The sequence below is a fragment of the Symphalangus syndactylus genome, chromosome 3, assembly GCF_028878055.3.
Source record: "Symphalangus syndactylus isolate Jambi chromosome 3, NHGRI_mSymSyn1-v2.1_pri, whole genome shotgun sequence".
NCBI lineage: Eukaryota > Metazoa > Chordata > Mammalia > Primates > Hylobatidae > Symphalangus > Symphalangus syndactylus.
The window spans coordinates 66,161,227-66,184,164 of NC_072425.2; the positions used below are offsets into that span (position 1 = coordinate 66,161,227).

General features: G+C 43.3%; 1 protein-coding gene across 18 annotated transcripts in view; it reads right to left on the reverse strand.

Moving 5' to 3' along the window:
- CEP78 (centrosomal protein 78) overlaps positions 1-6,220 on the reverse strand; it is a 36,907-nt gene extending 30,687 nt beyond the window's left edge. For 5 of the 18 annotated variants that reach the window (XM_063636970.1, XM_055272194.2, XM_055272192.2 and 2 more), the window contains exons 1-3: positions 5,645-6,175; positions 1,022-1,194; positions 853-925 (exon numbers count right to left, since the gene is read on the reverse strand). In XM_063636970.1, coding sequence (XP_063493040.1) covers positions 853-925; positions 1,022-1,194; positions 5,645-5,897 — 499 coding nt within the window. In that variant the 5' untranslated portion in view covers positions 5,898-6,175. Of the gene's footprint in view, positions 1-852; positions 926-1,021; positions 1,195-5,644 lie in introns of all 18 variants that reach the window. The other 13 variants (XM_063636969.1, XM_063636972.1, XM_063636965.1 and 10 more) reach the window with 6 other exon arrangements.
- Between the last annotated feature and the right edge of the window lie 16,718 nt (positions 6,221-22,938).

The following is a 22,938-nucleotide window of genomic DNA, read 5'->3' on the forward strand; positions in this document are numbered from 1 at the left end:
CCTTACCCCTCCAGACCACTATTCCACACAACGAACACAAGTCAAGACTTCAGGATCCCAACCAACAGTCACCTTCTGTGATTATTTCCATGATTCCAATCCCTTCCCCCCAAGTCTGTCAGCCTTTTATACGCTCCTATACAGCACTTTGCTTATATTTCCTATTTTGGAACATACCACAGTGCATTAAAATTGATTGTATATATGTTTTAATTATTTAAAGTAATGAGGATTTTTCTCTTTACATCTTTTCTTTTTTTTTTTTTTGAGACAGAGTCTTGCTGGAGTGCAGTGGTGCGATCTTGGCTCACTGCAACCTCTGCCTCCCGGGTTCACACCATTCTCCTGCCTCAGCCTCTCTAGTGGCTGGGACTACAGACACCCGCCACCACGCCTGGCGAATTTTTTTGTATTTTTTTTAGTAGAGACGAGGTTTCACCATGTTAGCCAGGACGGTCTCGATCTCCTGACCTCATGATCCACCCACGTCGGCCTCCCAAATTGCTGGGATTACAGGCGTGAGCCACCGCGCCCGGCCTCTTTACATCTTGCTATTTCCTTCCCATAAATATTTCTTGAAGAAAAACTCTAAAAGATGAACAAACACAAAAAAACAGAGAATACCAGATGGTATATATTTGTGTGGTCTGTGGTTTAACACAAACTTAAGTAAAGTTAGTTCAGATTATATTCAGCATGCCAAGCTTTCATGGTAGACTTGAGACTGGACCAAGGTTTGAACAAGCACATGAGGCAGTAGTAAGAAAAAGGTACAGATGGGAATTAACATGGCATGTAGGGAAACATGAAACCAGCCTGATAGGATAAGAGTTAAATGAGATTTAAACTCACTTTCTAAACCTCCATCTCCAATTGGACAATTTGCAAGAGACAGGTGCACCAAAGAAGCCGATTTATTCAATCCCTTTAATGAGGGGGAAAAGTTAAAAATGTTATTGAGGTTTTTTGTCCTCTAAAAGCAACTATCAAATGTCTACAGGCCAAATGAGACAAAGCTTACCTTTGCTAAAATAGTTAAATCCCTCTCTCTCAGAATTAGTCCATTTAGCTCCAGGTTCTTTAGCACACTTGATATACTTAAACAGCCTTTAAGAGCTTTACACAACTGGAAGGTCACATCTTTGTATCTTATCGCAGGAACACGACTTCTGCAAAATTTATTTATGTCAGAACCTAAAACAAAGATAAACGAAAGTTAGTGACTTCAATCATACAATGTATCATTCCAAAACATGTGCTAAGACATAGAAATGAGCCATGTCCTTTAAAGTCCTCTTAAGCACAGACACATGTAAACTCAAGCCACACAAGATATTTCCTTCCTTCCTTCCTTTCCTTCCTCTTTTCCTTCCTCCTTTCCTTCCTCCTTTCTTTCTTTTTCTTTCTTTTTTCTTTTTCTTTTCTTCCCTCTGTGGCCCAGGCTGGAGTACACTCGGCTTGCTGCAGACTCCCTGCGTCCGTCTCCTGTGATTCTCCTGCCCTGGCCTGCCGGCTGCCTGGGATTGCCAGCGAGCACCACCAGCCCTCCCTGGTTTTTCTCCTTTGGCTGGAGGCACGCTTTTGCCATGTCGGCCAGGCTGGTCTCCAGCTCCTGACCTCCGGTGGTCTGCCCGCCTCGGCCTCCAGAGGTGCTGGGACTGCAGACGGAGGCTCGCTCACTCGGTGCTCTGTGTTGCCCGGGCTGCAGAGCGGTGGCGTGGTCTTGGCTCGCTGCAGCCTCCGCCTCCCAGCCGCCTGCCTTGGCCTCCCAGGGTGCTGGGATTGCAGCCTCTGCCCGGCTGCCACCCCGTCTGGGAGGTGGGGAGCGTCTCTGCCTGGCCGCCCACCGTCTGGGTTATGAGGAGCGCCTCCGCCCAGCCGCCACCCCGTCTAGGAAGTGAGGAACGTCTCCCCCCGGCCGCCCATTGTCTGGGATGTGAGGAGAGCCTCCGCCCGGCCGCCCCGTCTGGGAAGCGAGGAGCGCCTCCGCCCGGCCGCCCCGTCTGCGAAGTGAGGAGCGCCTCTGCCCGGCTGCCCCATCTGGGAGGTTTACCACAGAGGCCAGAAGCAATGTGGGGGCTGGACGTGGTGGCTCGCGCCTGTGGTCCCAGTACTCTGGGAGGCCGAGGCGGGTTGATGACTTCAGGCTAGGAGTTCGAGACCAGCCTGGCCAACATGGCGAAACATATGAAAAATACAACTGACAAACCAACCAACCGACCAAGCGACAACAAAACAGGTCTACCCTGGAGTCATACTCTAATTTTTTCTATTTTCCTCCCTTTCTGATCCTTTATCCCACTTTCTTTTTCTTCCTCTTCCTTCTCCTTCTTCTTTGTCAAATAGAGGATTGAGTTATTATCATTGATCCAAAAAAAAAAGATATATCAAATTACATACATAGACATTCTTATGGAAGCAAAGAAGTTGCACTGAAACGATGGCTTCATGATAATCCTGAAGCTGAATCTAGAAAGATGAGAATGAAAACATGGGGTGAGAGTGGGTGATGCATTAACCAGAGGGAGCAGCAAGAGCAAAGGCATCTAAGCCTGACACCTGCCGGGCACTGGAAAACTGCAGGTGGATCTGACTAAAGCCCAGAGCTGTAGCGGGAAGAGTCAGAAATTTACAGAGAGGCAGGGAGAAGCATGCCTGGGGGAGTTGACCTTTACCTCACAGGTGATGAGGACCAGGGCTACCACTGACACATTAAGGATACCCCTAGCAGGTTAGAAAAATGTACCTCACTGTTGGAGTACCAAAGAGATAAAAGAAATGAGAAAAAGCTCCCCTTCCTCAAGACCAACTAACCCCATGAGGGATTTCAGTGCCTCTGTGCAGAACACAAGCAACCAATAAACACTGGTCCTGCGTGGGCATGCCACTTTAAGCACGTCTTTTCCTTTTCGAAAGATCACTTGAACCAAAGTAGGCAGATGAACTGAGAAAAACCAAGCTCAGGGGCAGCAAAACTAGCTAGGAGCTTCTGCGATAGTCCAGGCAAAATGTAATTAAGGATGGACAAGCAACATGTAGGAGGTTAAAATCTACAACCTAGACCCACTGGATGCAAGAGATAAAGAAGGTTCAGTGAAGAATATCTGACGAGAATGCTCTGTAATACGTTTTTCTTACATTCAGTGCAAAATATTAGGCAAGATCTAGTAGGCTAGCCTTGACTCTGAGGTCCCTCCCATCTTTAATTTATTTTGGTTCCTGGTTTTTTTATTTTTTGTGGGGCGAGGGTCATGGATAGGATCTTGCTCTGTCACCCAGGCTGGAGTACAATGGCAAAATCATGGCTCACTGCAGACTCGACCTCCCGGGCTCAAGAGATCCACCAAGCCCAGCTAATATTTTTTACTTTTTGTAGAGACAGGGGTCTCACTGTGCTGCCCAGGCCAGTCACAAACTCCTGGCCTCCAAAGTGTTAGGATTACCCGTGTGAGCCACCGCACCTGGCCTGGTTCCTGTTATTACTTTGGTTAAGTAAAGTCCATTCAGAGGTACAGAACAGTTCCTGCACCTGAATGAGATGTAGAGAATAATCTGACTTATTTTCAGAAGCAGATGTGTTGAACTGTCCTTGCAGAAGAAATGGTGCTAACCCCAGAGCCTAGAAAAGGGCCGGGCACACGCCAAGTGGTCAGGTTGTTTTTAAACACATCAACAACCATTTCCTCTCCCAGTTCGCACACCCTCCCTCTTTCTCTCAGCTTATAAACATATTCACGTCCATATCCACTTAAAAAACACCTTTCAGACCTACAGTTATCTGGATCTTCTTTGTGGGTAATCTAGGTCCCTCCCATGCCTTCAAATACCTGTCCCCCCACAAAGCCTAAATCTTGGGCCCAGATCTGCCTAGCAGACACATTTGGATGTCCCACAGGACCCTCTTAAAACACCAAAGACAAACTGAGATCCTTTTCCCACCCCCAATCTCATTTGAGTTAACTCGGCTGTGTGTCATGAAAAGATGCTGCTGTGTTTCACTTACAGACGCTGCTGTAAACTGTCACCCACACTTGCTGCCCTCCTCTTCTAACTGGTCACCAGGCCCCATCCATTCTCTTAGATATCTGAAATCCTACCCTTCTTTTCTTTTCTTTTCTTTTCTTTTTTTTTTTTTTTTTTTGAGACAGAGTTTTGCTCTTGTTGCCCAGGCTGGAGTGCAACGGTGCAATCTCAGCTCACTGCAACCTCCACCTTCTGGGTTCAAGCGATTCTCGTGCCTCAGCCTCCCGAGTAGCTGGGATTACAGGCGCCCGCCACCACGCCCCGCTAATTTTTTTTTTTTTTTTTTTTTGTATTTTTAGTACAGATGGGGGTTTCACCATGTTGGTGAGGCTGGTCTCAAACTCCTGACCTCAGGTGATCCACCCGCCTTGGCCTCCCAAAGTGCTGGGATTACAGGCGTGAACCACGGTGCCCGGCCCCAGCCCTTCTTTTCTATACCTTAGTTTGGGCCATTAGATTACAATTCACCATCCTTCCAATTTTAATTTGCCTTCCATATGGAGGTTAGAGTGAGCTCCTATGGAAATTCCATCTCATCATCCTACAGCGGTTTCCCAAAACCTTCAGGATAAACATCCAATTCCATGACAGGACAAACGAGGACCCTCCCTGTTTGGCCCCCAGAAGGTTTCCAGCCTCAACTCTCTCTGCTCTTTCTCAAACCCTAAATTCCACTCCTGTACCTCAGCTTGCATACTCTCTCCTATTTCCAAAACTTTGGCACAAACTGTTCCCTCCTGTTACCTAGTCAGCTTCTATAGGAAGCTGCCTCCATTATGTACAAAATGCTAAGTGCTCAAAAGAATAACAGCATTTTGTCATATATCATGGTTGACCTAACATATTTTCCGAATAATCAGAGTCTGAATCCCTAATTATACCACTATACATTTACAAATGGCTTCTATTTGTAAAGCACTTTACAAACTTCTTATATACACCTTAAAAAATTAAGACAGGCCGGGCGCGGTGGCTCACGCCTGTAATCCCAGCACTTTGGAAGGCCGAGGCGGGCGGATCACCTGAGGTCAGGAGTTCGAGACCAGCCTGGCTAACATGGGGAAACCCCATCTCTACTAAAAATACAAAAATTAGCCGGGCATGGTGGTGCGCGCCTGTAATCCCAGCTACTCGGGAGGTTGAGGCAGGAGAATCACTTGAACCCGGGAGGCGGAGGTTGCAGTGAGCCGAGATCTCGCCACTGCATTCCAGCATGGGAGACAGAGTGAAAGTCTCTCAAAAAAAAAAAAAAAAAGACAAAGGCTGACATGTATTAATTTCCTACCTGCTTAGTTCTCCATCAGGCAAATCAAAGTCATTCAATAAAATAGGTAACATCTGTCAAATGTTTAATGACGTCCCAAACTGTGCTAAGAGCTCTGCAGGCATCAGCAGCGCAGGGGATCCTTGCAAAGGCGCACATAACCTGGGTCTCGTTATTAAGCCCATGTTACGGATGAGCACGCTGAAGTCCTAGAGACCTTAAACCACTCACCTAGCTCTTGAGTGTCCAGGCCGCACACTCCGTCTACTGCACACATACCCCGGCAATGGACACCACCCACCTAAAAACCCACTTCACCGCACCGACTGAGGGGCCCTGGAGGCGGGAACTACAAACCTGTGTCCCCCAGCCAGGGCTGGAAGAAGCTCTTAATGGAGATCAAGGGCAGGTCTTTATTGATCTTGAGGGTGCTCAGCAGAGGCGCCCAGTCCACCCCGCGGAGGCGGTCGGCGTTGAAATCCAGCACGCCCTCCCGGAGACAGGCGCGCACGGAGGGCAGCGGCACCGAGTCCTGCAGGGCGCACAGGTACTCGTAGTGGGAGAAGAAGTCCGCCGCGCTGTCGCGGCGCAGCTTCACGGAGTCGATCATGGCCCGAGGGCGGCCTCGGGAGATGCCCGCCGCTGAGACGCCGCCCGCGCCCACCCAGGAACCCTGAGTCGCCGCCTGGCCGCTCCGGCACCCACGGCCAGGCGATGGCGGCGGCCCCGCACCGGGCTCAGGAGCGGCGATTCGGTCGGAAGACGCAAGGCCAGAGTCCCAGGCTAGGCCGGCCCCTCAACGCCCCGCTCCCGCGCTGCCTCGGGCCCCGCCGCACAGGCAGTTGGCGCCCGCCTCATAGTCCTCAGAGGCGCGGGGATTCAAGTCGGTGGGCGGTGCCGCGGACGGTGCGCCAAGACGTCAACGTGCTCGCTGTGCGTCGACACGCAGGCCCCGCCTCCTGAGGACGGGCGAACTCGCTGCTACCTGAGAGAGTGGTCAGGAGAGTTTGAGGGTTTGCGAAAGAGTTTACTGATCGATCCGAATAAAAGTGAAATGTGTGGTCGGGCGCGGTGGCCCACGCCTGTAATCCCAGCACTCTGTGAGGCCGAGGCGAGCGGATCACCTGAGGTCAGGAGTTCGAGACCAGCCTGGCCAACATGGCGAAACCCCGTCTCAATTAAAAATACAAACATTAGGCGGGCATGGTGGCGGGCGCCTGTAATCCTAGCTACTCGGGAGGCTGAGGAAGGAAAATCGCTAGAACCCGGGAGGCGGAGGCTGCAGTGAGCCGAGATCTCGCCATTGCACTCCAGCCTGGGCGACAAGAGCGAAACTCCGTCTCAAAAAAAGAAGAAAAGAAAAAGTGAAATGTGGATGTAACAACGCACTTTTAAAAAATAGTCTAAACATCTGAGGAATGTGTCTGTGCTTGCAGTGTCCAGCCAGCACAGAGACTGCACTGAAGAGATGTAGGAACGGCTGATTGAACGTGAACTGCGGTCATTAAATCTTTTATGTCTGTGTTAATGTCTACAAATAAGCCTTAATTTTTGTAGTTTCTGCATATCTCACACGGTTCCTGGCAAATTGAAGAGTGTTTCATGAATTCAGGACTTTATTGTGTTTGCTGTGAATCAATGTGTTTTGTACTGACTATGATGTTGGCTAACTCCCTTATAACTAGTTTTTATTTGGAATAATGTCCTCGGGATTATTTTAAGCACTGTTTAAGTATGAGATCATTTCATTCTCCTAACATCTCCTCAAGGAATATACTATTATATTCTACTTTACAAAAGGGGAAACTGAGGGACGGGGAAGTTAAGTGGAAGCTAAGTGGAAGAATCCAGATAATTGACCTCTCCTTCTATTTGTATCCAATTGCTAGAGCAATGATAGTCCTCCGGTAGAGCCTTAAACATTGTGTTTATTGCATTTCTTTTCCACCCACTGCATTCCGAATACTCCAACTTATTTCCAACACACACATGCCCGCACCTCTAAAATTCCGGAGATATGGTCACCAATTATTTTTATGTGCGACATGCTCAAATCATAATATAGTAAACACTTGTATATTCATCAACCAGCTTAATAAATGAAACATTACCATTCCTGTTGAAGAGCCTTGTGTAACCACCCTCCCAATCACGACTACTCTCTGACTCTGAGATAACTGCTCTTCTGAACTTGGTATTCATCATTGCAATGTACGTCTTTATATTTCTGCTACATATGTAAGTAAGCAGTATATAACATTCTATATTTTCTTTTCCTACTTTACTTATCGTTACCTTTACTAGGTCCATCAGTGTTGACATATAGAGATATTAATTTATTTTCCCTGTTGTATATAGGTGTTCCATGTAGAAACATACAGTAATGTGTCTGGTTTTCTGTTGATGGTAATTTAAATTGTTTCCAACTTTACAATTTCTTTGTTGCTCTATCCATTTTCTTCCTAGTCTCCAGCATCAATTAATGTAGTGTCCGTTACCTTCTTAAAGCTCCCTCCTCCCTCTTTCCCATGAAGCCACCTGATTTCTTTTTCTTTACCTCTCGAATTTCTTCTCCTCAGTCTCATTCTTCGGCTTCTCTTGCTTACCCACTCTAAGTGTTGCTGTTCGTCAGGTTTCCGCCCTCAGCTTTCACCCCTTCTGGCATTTTACAATTTCTGTGGGTGTTCTTGTCTTCTCAGCCTTAACTTCCCCACTCTAGGCAGATGACTTCTAACACAGATCGTTCTCTTCATCCATCAGATTGCCCCCTAGAAAGCCAAGATTTCTCATTGCCCTCAGGATCAGATCTGTATCACGTAGCTTGACATACAAGCTCCTTCATAATTTGACCATCTCTGTTGTCTCTCTCCTTGCTACATTCTTCCTGGCATGTCTTCTGTAGATACACAGCACTGCTTGAAGTTTCTGATGTTTTATTGTTGCTGTCTGGGTCTTTTCATAGGCTGCTCCTTTATTTAGTCGGCTAACTTCCATTCCTTTCCCAGCCTTGGTTTGGGGCACATTCCCTAGAAAGCCTGTTTCTCTCTAACCCTCATCTCTCCTCCCTTGCTTGTTTAGTACCTCACTGCTGTGCTCCCTGACATCCCTGTAGCATAACACTTAGAACATCCAAGGATAAACATCTTTTTAGATGGTTTTTCTTCCAGAGTCTGAAAGCCCTTTGAAGGCAAGAACCATGTCTCATTCGTGCTTACATTCCCTAGCCTAGTACAGTGTTAGCACAGAGAAAGTGCTGACTAATGACTAATTGTAGGAACATTCTTCCCTATTATCCCCACAAGCTATTGCTAGCACCCTGTGGCCACTGCCTATGAATGCAGCTCAGAGAAGTCTTCCTCATATTAATAATCTTTAACATATTCATTTAAAATTTATGTTTCCCGTGCTTACTTATTTTTAGTGTGGCAAGATTTCTTTCAAGCCTTGCCTGATAATCTCTTCTCTGCTTCAGTTAAATTATGACTTAATAGTTGCTTCAAAAAAAAGAGTGGCTCCAGTTCTCCTTTCAGCATCTGGTGGGTTCACCCACACACTTCCCTGAACACTGAATGAAAACTGTCTCTCTGTGGCACCTCCGGGATCCTCTGACAAACCAGGCTCACACCTGGCCCAAGACAAAATGCCTTGGCTTCCTTGCAGGTGCATGACTTGGGAGGGACGTTCTACTGGGTGGTGTAAGAGATGAGCTCTCCTCCTTCAGGGGATCTGGTGAGTGAGTGAGTAGAATACAGGTAAATGATATCATTTAAGCGCTTGTTCACTGTACTCTACTCCCAGTCAATCCAGACAATGTTATACCCTGACTTCCTAGCCCACTTACCTTTCCATAGAACCACAATGCTAATGTCATCTGCTCATTCTAACATTCATCCTCTCTGTACCTGCTTCCAGAGCAGTGAGGTTTGATGGATCCAGGCACAGAACAATGTCAACCTGGCCAACAACATAAGCTGTCTTACTTTAACGGACATGTGGTCTCCATTTCTTTTTCCCATTACCTTCCTTATGGCTACTCACAGTGACTGTTCCAATTCCTTCCCCTTCATTCTTTTCATGTTGCCACTTGATATGGTTTGGCTGTGTCCCCACACAAATTTCACCTTGAATTGTAATAATCCCTGCATGTCAAGGGCAGAGCCAGGTGGAAATAATTGAATCATGGGGTGGTTCCCCCCATACTGTTCTTGTGATAGTGAATAAGTCTCATGAGACCTGATGGTTTTATAAATCGGAGTTCCCCTGCACAAGCTCTCCTGCCTGCCATCAGGTAAGACGTGCCTTTGCTTCTCTTTTGCCTTCTGCCATGATTGTGAGGCCTCCCCAGCCATGTGGAACTGTGAGTCCATTAAACCTCTTTCCTTTATAAATTATCCGGTCTCAGGTATGTCTTTATTAGCAGCATGAGAACAGACTAATACACCATGACACTTCATTCTACATCCCTGAACAGGACACCTCTTACTTCACCAGGGAAAAAAGTTCCAAATGTAAACTTTCTTGTCTTCTTTCTTCTGACTTCAGCTGCCTTCCAATCCATGCTCTACACTGCAGCCACCACCACCTCCTCTGCAAATCCTTCTGTGACTTTTCTTTGCTCTCATGATAAAGACAAACTTCACAATGGTCTCAAATAGTGCTCCACTCAATGTGGAGTCCACAGACTGGCTATTGATTTTAGAACTGTTACTGTTCTTATAAGATGAGGAGCTCAATTCAGAATGTAAATCACACATTCACTAAACGTACTGCTTAGACTTTCTTCATGAAAAGAGCAGTGTATTGCATTACATTCTAGAACAAGCTCCTTATCTCATTGTCCAGTGGCACTTTGAGTAGCACTAGTCTCCAGGGTGCTGCATCCTCAGGGCATGCTGGAGTATGATCTCTGCAGCTTTGTCTTGTATCCTAGTCTCTTTCATTCTCAGCAGTCCAGCCTATAGTAGTCTCCTTTCAGGCCTGCATACTTACAATAAACCACTGTCCATGCTGTCCCCTCTGCATGAGATGTCCTTCCCTTCATTCTGCACCTAATTGGTGCCTCCACATCTTCTCATCTCAGCTCGTGTCACTTTGTTGAGGAAGCATTTCCTCCCTCCCTGACTCATCACATCCCCTATCATAAGCTCTCATAATACCATGTAACTCTTGTTGATAACCTTCATTCTATTTCGCATTCATTTTGAAATAAATGTTTACCATATGGTCCTTGAGGAAGGGATCATGTCTGTTTTGCTTATTCTGTTGTTTTTGTTTTGTTTTGTTTTTGTTTTTTCCTGAGATAGAGTCTTGCTCTGTCACCCAGGCTGGAGTGCAGTGGGGCAATCTCGGCTCACTGCAACCTCTGCCTCCCGGGTTCACGCAATTTTCCTGTCTCAGCCTCCCGAGTAGCTGGGATTACAGGTGTGAGCCACCACGCTCGGCTAATTTTTGCATTTTTAGTAGAGATGGGGTTTCACCATGTTGGCCAGGCTGGTCTCGAACTCCTGGCCTCGTGATCTGCCCAGCTCAGCCTCCTAAAGTGCTGGGATTACAGGTGTAAGCCACCATGCCTGGCCTGAGACACCACACCCCGCCACTTATTCTTGCATCTCCAGTAGTTAGCCCAATTCCTGACAATATTTGTTAAATGAATAAATGAATGTATCCAACCAATGACCAAGACTTGACAGTTTATCCTTTATAGCATCTCTCATACTCTTCCCTTCCTTCTATTTGCACTGCCATTATTCAGTTTCACCATTTATTATTTTACACATGAATTAAAATTATTGCTTCAGAGAACAGCATGTCTTCCTACATTCAGGCTCTCCTTACATCCCTTATTACACCTCCCATGGTTCTTTGCTTATGCCATTCCTCTGTTCCAAAACCTTCCATGACATGCATTGCCAACAGAATGTCAGAATGTAGCCCAGACTCTTAAGATTGACATCTAAGACCCTCCATAATCTGACTTTCATGGAACATTCCAGGCTTTTGTATCTCTGGGTCTAATTATATCTACATGTTTGTTCCCTTCCAGCTTTCTATAATACTATACATTCTTCTGGTCGCTACCCTTATATCTCATTCTCTGACAAATTTTACTGTGTATCCAAGCAAGATGTGGTTACCTTCTGTCCTCTGGACTTGCGAATGGGTGAGTGGAACACATCCGAAACTGCCACGAGGCATCTCTGTCTTGTCTCTCTTTCTGGACTCTCAATTCTCTGAAAGGTTTGATCTGTGTTCTGTGCAGTACTCAGTATAGTATTATATACATAGTCAACCTGATCGGTAAGTATTTCATGAATGAATGAATGAATCTCTGTGAGAAGGTATTCTCTGGCTCTTTCTCTATTTTTTTATGTTCAAGTTTCTGTAGTTAGGGCTATGTGTGGACAGTGTGCTGCTTCATAGCAACACAATGCCCAAACTCACAAACAGTTGCAGACAGCTAAGAGCATTCCTTTGCCACGTTAGAACAGCTTATTTTCCCTCTCAAGTCGAGAGAGTAAGATCCAGTATTTTTTAAATGCCTTTGTTCACTTGGCATTTAGAGGCACCTGGTGCACCAAGGCTAGACACTCAGTAAATGCCCATTTTAATTATAATTTTCCCCCATGAGTAACTTCTATCTACAAAGATATTCCTGTGCAATTTTTTATGTCTAAAAAATAAAGTTTTAGATTTATTTTTTTAAAAACCATTTTATACAAGGAGAAATTGAATAGAAATAAATTATTATATTTAACAAAAATTTATGAAGATGTTTTTATGGCACATTACCAAATTTATCTGGAGAAACCTTTAGCATTTGAAGTGTTGAGGAGGTGCCAAGAGTTTAGGAATTCTCAAAATTTCTAAGTACACAGTTGCTTCACATATAGGCATGGTGGTGACAACCTATGTAATAATGATTTGGAAGATGTATTAGTTAGTCCTTGCTGCAATAATGCTGTGGAACAAACCACCCCAAAACGCAATGACATATAAACAATAAGAATTTGTTTTTCTTGAATCTGTGGGTTAGCTGTAGTGACTCAGCTTGAGACCCCCAGATAGCTGGGTTTTGCTTCATGCTTTGGGTCTGTCTTAGTTCTGTTCACACATCTCACTCTAGGGTCTAACTGTGGGGCAACACCTCCCAGGGCCTGTAGTAGCTGAACCATACTCATTAAACACAAGAGGTGAGCCCAAACATGCAAGCCCATTTAAAGCCTTTGCTGGCATTACATCTGCTCACACTCCATGGGCCAAAACCCGTCACAGATATAATTTGTATCTACAGTATGTGTGGATATTTCAAGTGGCGTGAACTCACAGAAGAATATTGCATCTTGGACAATGTTGCCATAACATTTTCAAAGATATTTGCAAACTTGACAAACTTGGTGTAAGCTTTTTCACTTTTGAAAACTTTTTGAACTTGTGGAAGAATTTCTATGGGGAAAGAGAGAAATATACTTTGGAACTCAACTATTGCTATCACAGTGTTGAGAAACTCATTGACACCGGTTTGTAACTTGAATCTACAGGAAGAAATGAAGAGAACCAGAAATGACAATAAATGGATTAACCCAACGAACTCCATAAATATTTATTTTCTTGCCTTTCTTTTCTCAGCTTCTTTAAAAGATGCAAGATGATATAAAGTAATAATAATACCAATGTACTGTCAGATATGTAAGATATATAAAGGTAATAATGGCAAAAATGGTGGGAGGGGGTCAGGCATCATGGCTCATGCCTGTAATCTCAGAACTTTGGGAGGCTGAGGCAGGCGGAACACTTGAGCCCAGGAGTTCAAGACCAGCCTAAGCAACATGGGGAGACCTTGTCTCTCCAAAAATACAAAAATTAGCCCAACGTGGTGGTGTACACCTGTAGTCTCAGCTACTCAGGAGGTAGGAGGATTGCTTGAGCCCAGGAGGTTGAGGCTGCAGTGAGCCGTGATTGTTCCACTGCACTCCAATCTGGGTGACAGAGTGAGATCTTGTCTTTAAAAAAAAAAATGGGGGGAGGGAATGGAGCCATATAGAATACAGTTTCTGTATTTAACTGGAATGAAGTTAGCATAAATCTAAAGTAGATTCTGATAAGATGAATACCATAAGTTTTAGGGCAACTATTAACTAAAGAAATACAATTAGAGATTATTAACACAATTACATGTTACACTAGAAAATATCCACTCAATATAAAAGGAAACAGGAAAGGAAGAATACAGGAACAACAACAAAGAAACCTGTAGAAAACATAAGGCAAATGACAGACATAAATCCTACCATATCAACAGCAAAATTAAATGTGAATGCATAAGCAATTGAATCTAAAGGCAGATATTGTCAAACTGGATTTTTTAAAAGATCAAAATATATGTTATCTGCAGAAGACACACATTACAAAGATACAAATATATTCTAAGTAAAATGGTGAAAAAATATATATCAGGCAAATGGCCAAAATAAGAATGCTGGAATTGCTATACTAATACCAGAAAAACATAGATTTTAAAATGAAAAATATTATTAGCTATAAAGAGGAACATTTTGTAATTAAAGATCATTCCATCAGAAGACACAAAAATTGTAAACGTATATGCACATAATAAGAGAGTACCAAAATACATGAAGACCACTAACAGAATAGAAGGATGAAATAGATAATTCAATATTAGTTGAGGACGTCAATACACCACCGTTAGGGCTAGGCATGGTAGCTCACACCTGTAATCCCAGAGATGTGAAAGGCCAAGATGGGAGGGTTGCTTGAGGTCCGGATTTGGAGACCAACCTGGGCAATATAGCGTGATCTCCTCTCTAAAAAAAAAAAAAAAAAAAAAAAAAAAAAAAAAAAAAAAAAACGCCGGGTGTGGTGGTGTGCACCTGTAGTCCTAGCTACTAGGAAGGCTGAAGCAGGAGGATCGCTTGAGCCCAGGAGTTCAAGGCTGCCACTACACACCAGCCGGAGTAACAGAATATGACCTTGTCTCTAAATAAATAAATAAAATCAAAATTAAAAATACACCGCTGTAAATAGATGATAGATCAAGTAGGCAGAAGATCAACAAGGTTATAAAAGACTTGAACAACACAATAAATTAACTAGACCTAGCAAACATTTATAGAATGCTCAACCCAACAATAGCAAAATATTCTTCTCAAGTGCATATAAAACTTTCTCCAGGATAGATCATATGCTAGGTCTTAAAAAAAGTTATTGAAACCCTCATACATTGCTGGTGGAAATGTAAAATGGTGCAGCTATTTTGCAGAACAGTTTGAGGGTTCCTCAAAATGTTAAACATAGACTTACCCTGACCCATCATTTCAACAGCTAGATTTATACTCAAGAAAAATAAAAACACATGTCCACACAAAAACATGTTCAAAGATGTTTATGGAAGTGTATTTATAATGCCAAAAAGTGGAAATAACCCAAATGTCAATTTACTGATGAATGAATAAACAAAATCTATCAATGAAATATTATTCAGCCATAAAAAGAAAATAAAGTATTGATATAAGTGACAGGATGATGACTCATGAAAGCATTATGCAAATTAAAGGAAGCCACTCACTGAAGAACATGCTATATGATTCCATGTATATGAAATGCCCAGAATAAGCACATTTCTAGAGACAAAAAGTAGATGAGTGGTTGTCCAGGGCTGAGAAGGTTGCGGAGAATGGGGAATGAGTGTAATGTTTTTCTTTGGGAGGAGGATAAAAATCTTCTAAAATTGGATTATGGTAATGGTTGCACAGCTCGGTGGATATAGTAAAAACCATTGAATTGTATATATTAAATAAATAAAATTAAGGTATATGAATTATAACTCAATAAAACTGTTAAAATTATAAATTTTATGCTTTTCAATTGGAAAATGCACCCAAAATTACAAATTCTTAAAAGAATGCAACCTAGCTAGGAGTAGTGGTGGGCACCTGTAGTCCCAGCAACTTGGGAGGCTGAGGTGGGAGAATCACCTGAGGCCAGGAGGTCAAGGCTGCTGTAAGCCATGATCACATCACTGCACTCCAGCCTGGGCATCTGAGTGAGACCCTGGCTCCAAAAAAAAGCAACATAACAAAACTGACCCAAGGAAAAAAAGAGTATCTAATAATCCTATGTTTATTCAAAAAACTGTTCGTGTTTGTGTGTGTGTGTGGTTTTTTTTTTTTTTTTTTTTTTATTTCAGATAAGGTCTCACTCTGTTGCCCAGGTTGAAGTGCACTGGCTGATCACAGCTCACTGAAGCCTTCATCTTCTGGGATCAAGAGACCCTCCCTCCTCAATCTCCTGAGTAGCTGGGACTACAGTGTGTGCCACTACACTTGGTTAATTTGTTTGTTTGTTTTGTTTTGTTTTTGTAAAGACAATCTTACTATGTTCCTCTGGCTGGTCTCAAACTCCTGGGCTCAAGCAATCCTCCGCCTCCACCTTCCAAAGTGCTAGGATTACAGGGATCAGCCATAGCACCCATCCTAAATGCTTCCTGATGAAATAATATGCCACTGTCTATAGTCTTTCTTAAGGATTAATCAAGCCTCTGGATCCAGTTGTGACTTTACAGGAAATACAGAGGACAGAGGAACGTGCTGAACTGCATCATGCATATGTATTCAGCAAAATCCCTGTTGTGGAAAACTCTACAGGTCAAATGGCCTGGATTTGGAAAACTACAGGCCAAATGACCTGACAAATTTAGGGGTAATAAAGGGATGAAGGCTGAGCTATAGATAAAAAGGAACTTGAACGTCATTATTGAAAGTGGGCAAAACGAAAACATACTGTCTAGGGAGTCAAACTCCAGTGGTGCATTTACACAGAAATTTAAGGAACAGTTAATTACAAAAGTCAGGAAGAGTCTTGGCTCTTGGAGGAGAGATTCGGTTATGATTGGATCAGGACCCATGGAGGGACTTCAGGCAAAGTTTTATTTCTTAACTTTGGTGGAAATGACAAGGGTGTTTGTCTTATAATACTGTTAAGCTACAAATTTGTCTTTTGTGTTTTCTGAATCTGTGTTTTATTTTACAATAAGATGTTTTTTTAAATGTGGCCCAGCATGGTGGCTCACACCTGTAATCCCAGTGATTTAGGAGGCCAAAGCAGGAGGATTGCTTGAGGTTAGAAGTTCAAGACCCACCTGGGCAATATAACGAGACTCTGTACCTACAAAAAAATTAGCTGGGCATGCTGGCAAGCACCTGTAGTCCTAACTACTTGGGAGGCTGAGGCAGGAGGATTACTTGAACCCAGGAGTTCAAGGGTGCAGTGAGCTATGATCATGCCACTGCACTCCAGCCTGAGTGACAGAGTGAAACTCCATCTCAAAAAAAAAAAAAAAAAGAAAGGAAGGAAAAAAGAAAAAAAAAGCACACCTAGGAATAAATATAACAATGACAACAAAAAAATTGTTTACAAAAATGTTATACATAAAACTAAAAAACTTTTTTGAGAGAAATCAAATCAGACTTAATTAAATGGACAGATACATCATGGTCATTGATTGAATAATTCAATATTGTAAGTCAATAATCTCCAAACTTCTATTAATTCAATGAAAGAGCAATCAAAATTTCTTTAGCTCGTGTGTGTGTGTGTGTGTGTGTGAATTGACAAGCTAAATCTAAAATGTATACAAAAATTTTGAGAGAATATTAAGACATTGTGAAAAAGTAGAACAAATCTGGAGGACTTACACCATCAAACAGCAAAATTCATCAAAGCTATAATAATTTCAACAATGTGATATTGGCACAAGAATAGAAACAGAGCAATGAGACAGAATTGAAGGTTCAGACACTGACCCACACATATATAGCCGCTTCATTTATGAAAAAGCTGACACTACAGTGGAGAAAGGATAGCTTTTTCAATAAACGTGATGTCAATGTTGTCATGGAAAAAATTAATTCTGATTCTTCTATTTCCTTGCACACAAAAATCAATTCCAGAGAGGTTGTTGATCTAAACATGAAAGGTAAAATAATAAAGCTTCTAGAAGCACACTCATGAGACATTTTAATAATATAGGGGTAGGCAAATATTTCTCAAGCAGAAAATAAATCTTAACTGTAATGGAAAATCTACATACATTGCAGTGCATATAAAAGAAGAAATTCTGGCCAGGCACAATGGCTCATGCCTGTAATCGTCCCAGCACTTTGGGAGGCTTAGTTAGGCAGATCACTTGAGTCCAGGGGTTCCAGACCAGCCTGGACAACATGGTGAAAACCCATCTCTACAAAAAATACAAAAAAAAAAAAAATTAGCCAGGCGTGGTGGCATGCATCTGCAGTCCCAGCTACTTGGGAGGATAAGGTGGGAGGATTGTTTGAGCCCAGAAGGTCAAGGCTGCAGTGAGCCAAGATTGTGCCAATGCACTCCAGCATGGAGAAAGAGCAAGATCTGTCTCAGAAAACAAAAAAGAAGAAGAAATATTAAGCACTGCTAAAGAGTAAAAAGGCAAGCCAAAGAATGACAGGAGGTCCTTTCAAAACCTATTTGTGACAAGAAATTGATTCCAGCTTATGTGAGAATCCATTAGGAAAAAAAAGACAGTCAACTCAACAGCAAAAATGGGCAAAGCTTGAATAAGCACTTTGCAAAAGAGAATATCCAAAATAAAAGACATGAAAAGGTGCTAATTTGTATTTCCCTAATGAAGGAAATACAAATTAATTAATGTAATTAATCAAAGTTTTAAATGAAAATTAATTTATTAATCAGGGAAATGAAGATTAAAACCATAATGTCACACCATTACATCCCCACCAAAATGGCTAAAATGCAAATGCCAGAGCTAATGAGGATGTGGAGCAACTGGAACTCTCATGAACTTCTGGTGGGAGAGTAAATTGGCATCAGCACTTTAGAAACTGCCAGCATTGTGCATAGCCTATGATCTGGCAATCATACTTCTAGTATATGGTCAGGATATGTGTGAACATATGCATTCCAAAAGGTGCAAGGAAAAATGTGTAAAGTAGCACTAGCTATGCAACCCCAAACTAGAAAAAATTCAAATGTCTGTCAAGAAGAGAATAAATAAATTGTGACGAATTCATAAAATGGAATATAACGAAAGTGAATGAACTCTTGCTATATGCAAATTATGACTGAATCTCAAATTTAATGTTGAATAAAAGAAGCCAGACACAAGTGATTGCATATTATAAATTAGCTATCTACTGCTCCATAACAAATTACCACATAACTTAGCATCTTAAAACAATAAACTTTGATTAACTCAGTTTCTGTGGGTCAGAAATGCAGGTATAGGGTAGCTGGGTGTTTCAGCCTCAAGATGTCTCTCAAGGCTGTAATCAAAATGGCGGCCAGAGCTGAGGTCTCATTTAAAGACTCAAACGAGGGAGGATCTGCTTGTAAGTGCGCTCCTGTGGTTGCTGGCAGGATTCAGTTTCTCCCAGGCTGTTGGACTGAGGGCTTCATTTCCTCACTGGCTGTTGGCTGGTGACCTCCCTCAGTTCCTTGCCACATGGGTTTCCCTATAGGACAGCTGATGACATGGCAGCTGTCTTCCATCAGAGCAGCAAGCAAGAGAACAAGAAAGGGGTTTTTGTAACCCAATCTTGGAAGTGACACCTTGTCACTTTTGCCACATTCTCTTTTGTAGAAGTAAATCACTAGTTCCAGCCTGTACCAAGAGGAGAGGCTCACACAAGGACATTAGTACTAGGAGGTAGGTATCATTGGGACTCATTTAGAACCTGCCTACTACATGACATGATTTTATTTTTGAAGTCCAGAAATAGGTAAAATAAATTTATAGTGATAGAAGTTGGGATTATAGTGAATATTGGTGGGGCTCAGGGTATTGGTATTGTTCTGAGTTTGGAGTGCTAAGGTCTGGTCACACTAGTATACTTTATAAAAATTCACTGATTTAAATTACTTCTGATTTTTGTATTTTGTATTTTTCTGTAGGAATGCTAAATTTCTATTTAAAAGCTTACTTAAACATAGGCTGTTATGGTGGCTCATGCCTATAATTGCAGCACTTTGGGAGACTGAGGTGGGAGGACTGCTTAAGGCCAGGAGTTCAACACCAGCCTCGACAATATAATTAGACCCCTTCTCTACAAGAAAAAACAACACAACAAAAAGTAAAGAATTAGCTGGGCATGGTAGTACACACCTGTAGTCCTAACTACTGGAGAGGCTGAGGTGGAAGGATCACTTAAGCCTAGGAGTTTAAGGCTACAGTAAGGTAAGATTGTGCCACTCTTCTCCAGCCTGGGTGACAGAGCAAGACCCTGTCTCCAAAAATAAAATAAAATAAATAAAAACAAAAATTTACTTAAAAAATAAAGAGTTCACTTTGGGAGGTTGAGGCGGGTAGATCACTTGAGACCAGGAGTTTGAGACCAGCCTGGCCAACACGGCAAAACCCCGTCTCTACTAAAAATACAAAAATTAGTCAGGCATGGTGGCACACGCCTGTAATCCCAGCTACTCAGGAGGCTTTGGCTAAGTTTTGTATTTTTAAATTTAAAAAACAGTTAATATTCTCTTGCAGAGGCCCATCCTGCTGATAAGCAACTTTCATTGCTCCTGTTCACTAGTCACTTCCCCTCTTCTGGGCCAGGCAGTAAAATTCAATCCCAATTTGTACTCTGCCTCTTAAAAATCTAATAAATTTAACAAAAGTGCAGGCAGCACTGTTTATGATTGGAAAAAATATGGGCTGAGGAGTGATATGTTTTGGCTGTGTCCCCACCCAAATCTCATCTTGAATTCCCACATGTTGTGAGAAGAACCCTGCGGGAGGTAACTGAATTATGGGGGCAGGTCTTTTCCATGCTATTCTCATGATAGTGAATAAGTCTCATGAGATCTGATGGCTTTATAAGGCAGAGTTTCCCTGCTCAAGCTCTCTCTTTGCCTACTGCCATCCATGTAAGACGTGACTTGCTCCTCCTTGCCTTCCGCCATGATGGTGAGGCTTCCCCAGCCACTGGAAACTGTAAGTCCATTAAACCTCTTTCTTTTGTAAATTGCCCAGTCTCAGGTATGTCTTTATCAGCAGTGTGAAAACAGACAAATACAAAGAGTCAGACCCGGTTCAAATCCTGGTTTTACCACCTACTGATTGTGAGGCCTTAGTTTTCATTTTCCTCATCCGTATTCTTAGTGTGATCAGACGACAGCATGGCAAACTAACAGCTGGAAAACATACAATATACACGTATTGTAAAATAACCTGAAGTTCCCCCAAAGATTTGTACTGATTTGTAATTGCAACATGTGTTCAACCTTCATGCTCATTTTGGCCTGACTCCCAGACCTTTGTTCATCCACACACAGACAGAATGTTCCTGAAACATTCTCTTAGGTTTAACATCGGGCAGACTGCTCTACTTATCTGCACGCATCTTCATCCTAAAATAACCTTCTTTTGATTTGCCTCAGAGAATATACTCACACTAATATCTAAAGAAGTTTTTTGCTTCATTTTTTCCTCGAGTATTTTCTTTTAGAAACAGTGTTTAATCAATAGGGAAAAGGTTAAACAAATTATGCTATCTCCATTTTATGGGACAGTATGTAGTCAATAAAACATCAAGTCAAGTCACCATCGTGTGGTTTTCGTGAACTCGGAGGAGTCACAATAAATAGCCCCCAGGACTCCTGTAGCCGATATGAACCATGCTGAGGGCTCGGTGGTCCTGGACTAGCCTGGGAACCCTACTCAGCAGACGCCAGAGTGTCCAAACGCATCCCAGTGCTTCCTCATCCTCATTCACAGCTGCGTTGTCTGGGACAAAGCCTTAAAGGGCTGAGTGGAGCAATATCTCTCAAAGATTTCAAAGAGGGTGAGGCTACCAAAGAACAAAGCAAAGGTGGTGTGGGGGCCTCCATAAATGTGCAATGAAAGAAGCCACAGGAGCCACCTTTTGTTCTAACGCTGCCCTTTCCTCCTAGAGGGGTGAAGGAGTTAGGGCAGTGTGGCCCCTCATGTCTGCCCCCAGCCTGTCTACTGGACCTCACTCCTGCATGATAGTCCTAGAAAAGGCACCTTTAGCTTCCACTGAGTGGGGCAGGCTTGGAGAGCAAACAAAGACTAGAGTGTAGGAGATTAATTTCTGGCTTAATGATCTATTTAATAAAACTGAATACCCATCATTGAATTTGATTTTTCCAAATACAAATTTAAAGTACTCAGTCACCCGATGCCTGCCAAAGCCTGGCTGGAGGGGCCCAGTAACCATGCTCAGATCCTCCTTTCTCCTCTGGCATCACAAATGGAGAGATCAAAACCTTTGCCCAGCCCATCCTTCCTCTGTTTCTCATGAACAGTCTGGTCCATTTCCCTGTCCTCTCAGAAATCTCTGTGAGTGCCACATAGGTGGGGTATCATGCTGCTGATAAAGACATACCCGAGACTGGGTAATTTATAAAGAAAAATAGGTTTAATGGACTCACAGTTCCACGTGGCTGGGGAGGCCTCACAATCATGGTGGAAGGTGAAAGGCATGTCTAACAGGGCAGCAGGCAAGGGCAAAAATGAGAATGAAGAGAAAGGGGTTTCCCCTTATAAAATCATCAGATCTCATGAGACTTATTCACTATGATGAGAACAGTATGGGGGAAACCACCCCCATGATTCAATTATCTCCCACCGGGTTCCTACCACAGCACATGGGAATCATGGGAGCTACAATTCAAGGGGAGATTTGGGTGGGGACACAGCCACACCATATCAGGTGGGGTTTCTGATGGCAAGGATGTGATTGATTTCATTATATCCAGGGCTTTGATGGAGGCTTTCACTTTTTCCTGGGCACACATTTCTGTCTTTCCTTCCAAAAGAGGCGGCATGGGTGTGGAAGGAACCACACAGGACTGAAGACGGAAAACCCAGGCTCGGTCCCCCATCCTAACACTTAGATGATGTGTGGTCTTAGATCAGTCACCTCCTTCTTCTCGTTAGTCTTCCCAGCTGTGGTAGATTAAATGTGGCCACAGATTCTTGACAGATCTTCCCATCAGGAGATGGCACCTTTCTCCACTTCCCTCGATCCCGCAGCCAGGCAACACTCTTGTCCAAGTCACCGGCATCTGCCCCTTGATTACTACAATGACCTCCTCATAGTTCTCCCCACATTCACTCTGCCCACCCCACCACCCCCACCCCCGCATTCCACACACGGGAGCTAGAATGACCTGAAATCTAAGTCGGATGATGTCATTCATCATCCTACGCCCCTACCCACAGCCCTGTGCCTCCCTAACCACCCACAGCAAGACTGCATCATCTGGCTCCCTGTCACCCCTCTTCCCTATCTCCTCGTTCACACTGCCACAGCCTCACCTCTGGGATTGTGACCCTAGTACCACACAGCTGGTCATCTGGAGACAGACTGGAGCAGAAAACCAAGGTAGAACTTGAGTTGGAAAGCTTATAGGGTTGAAGTTTCACTTTAACGCTGAGGTGTTACACAGAAGCTAGAGAGGGCAGAAAACTACTCAAGTCTGCGGAAAGGAGTTTTTCTGACAGGTGGTGATGGTGGTGGCATCAAGGAGGAGGGGACTGAGGGAATGCAGTTTCTGGTAAAGGGTAGATAGTCAGAATCCTCAGCTGTCACCCAGCAACTGGACAGTGAACAGGATGAAGC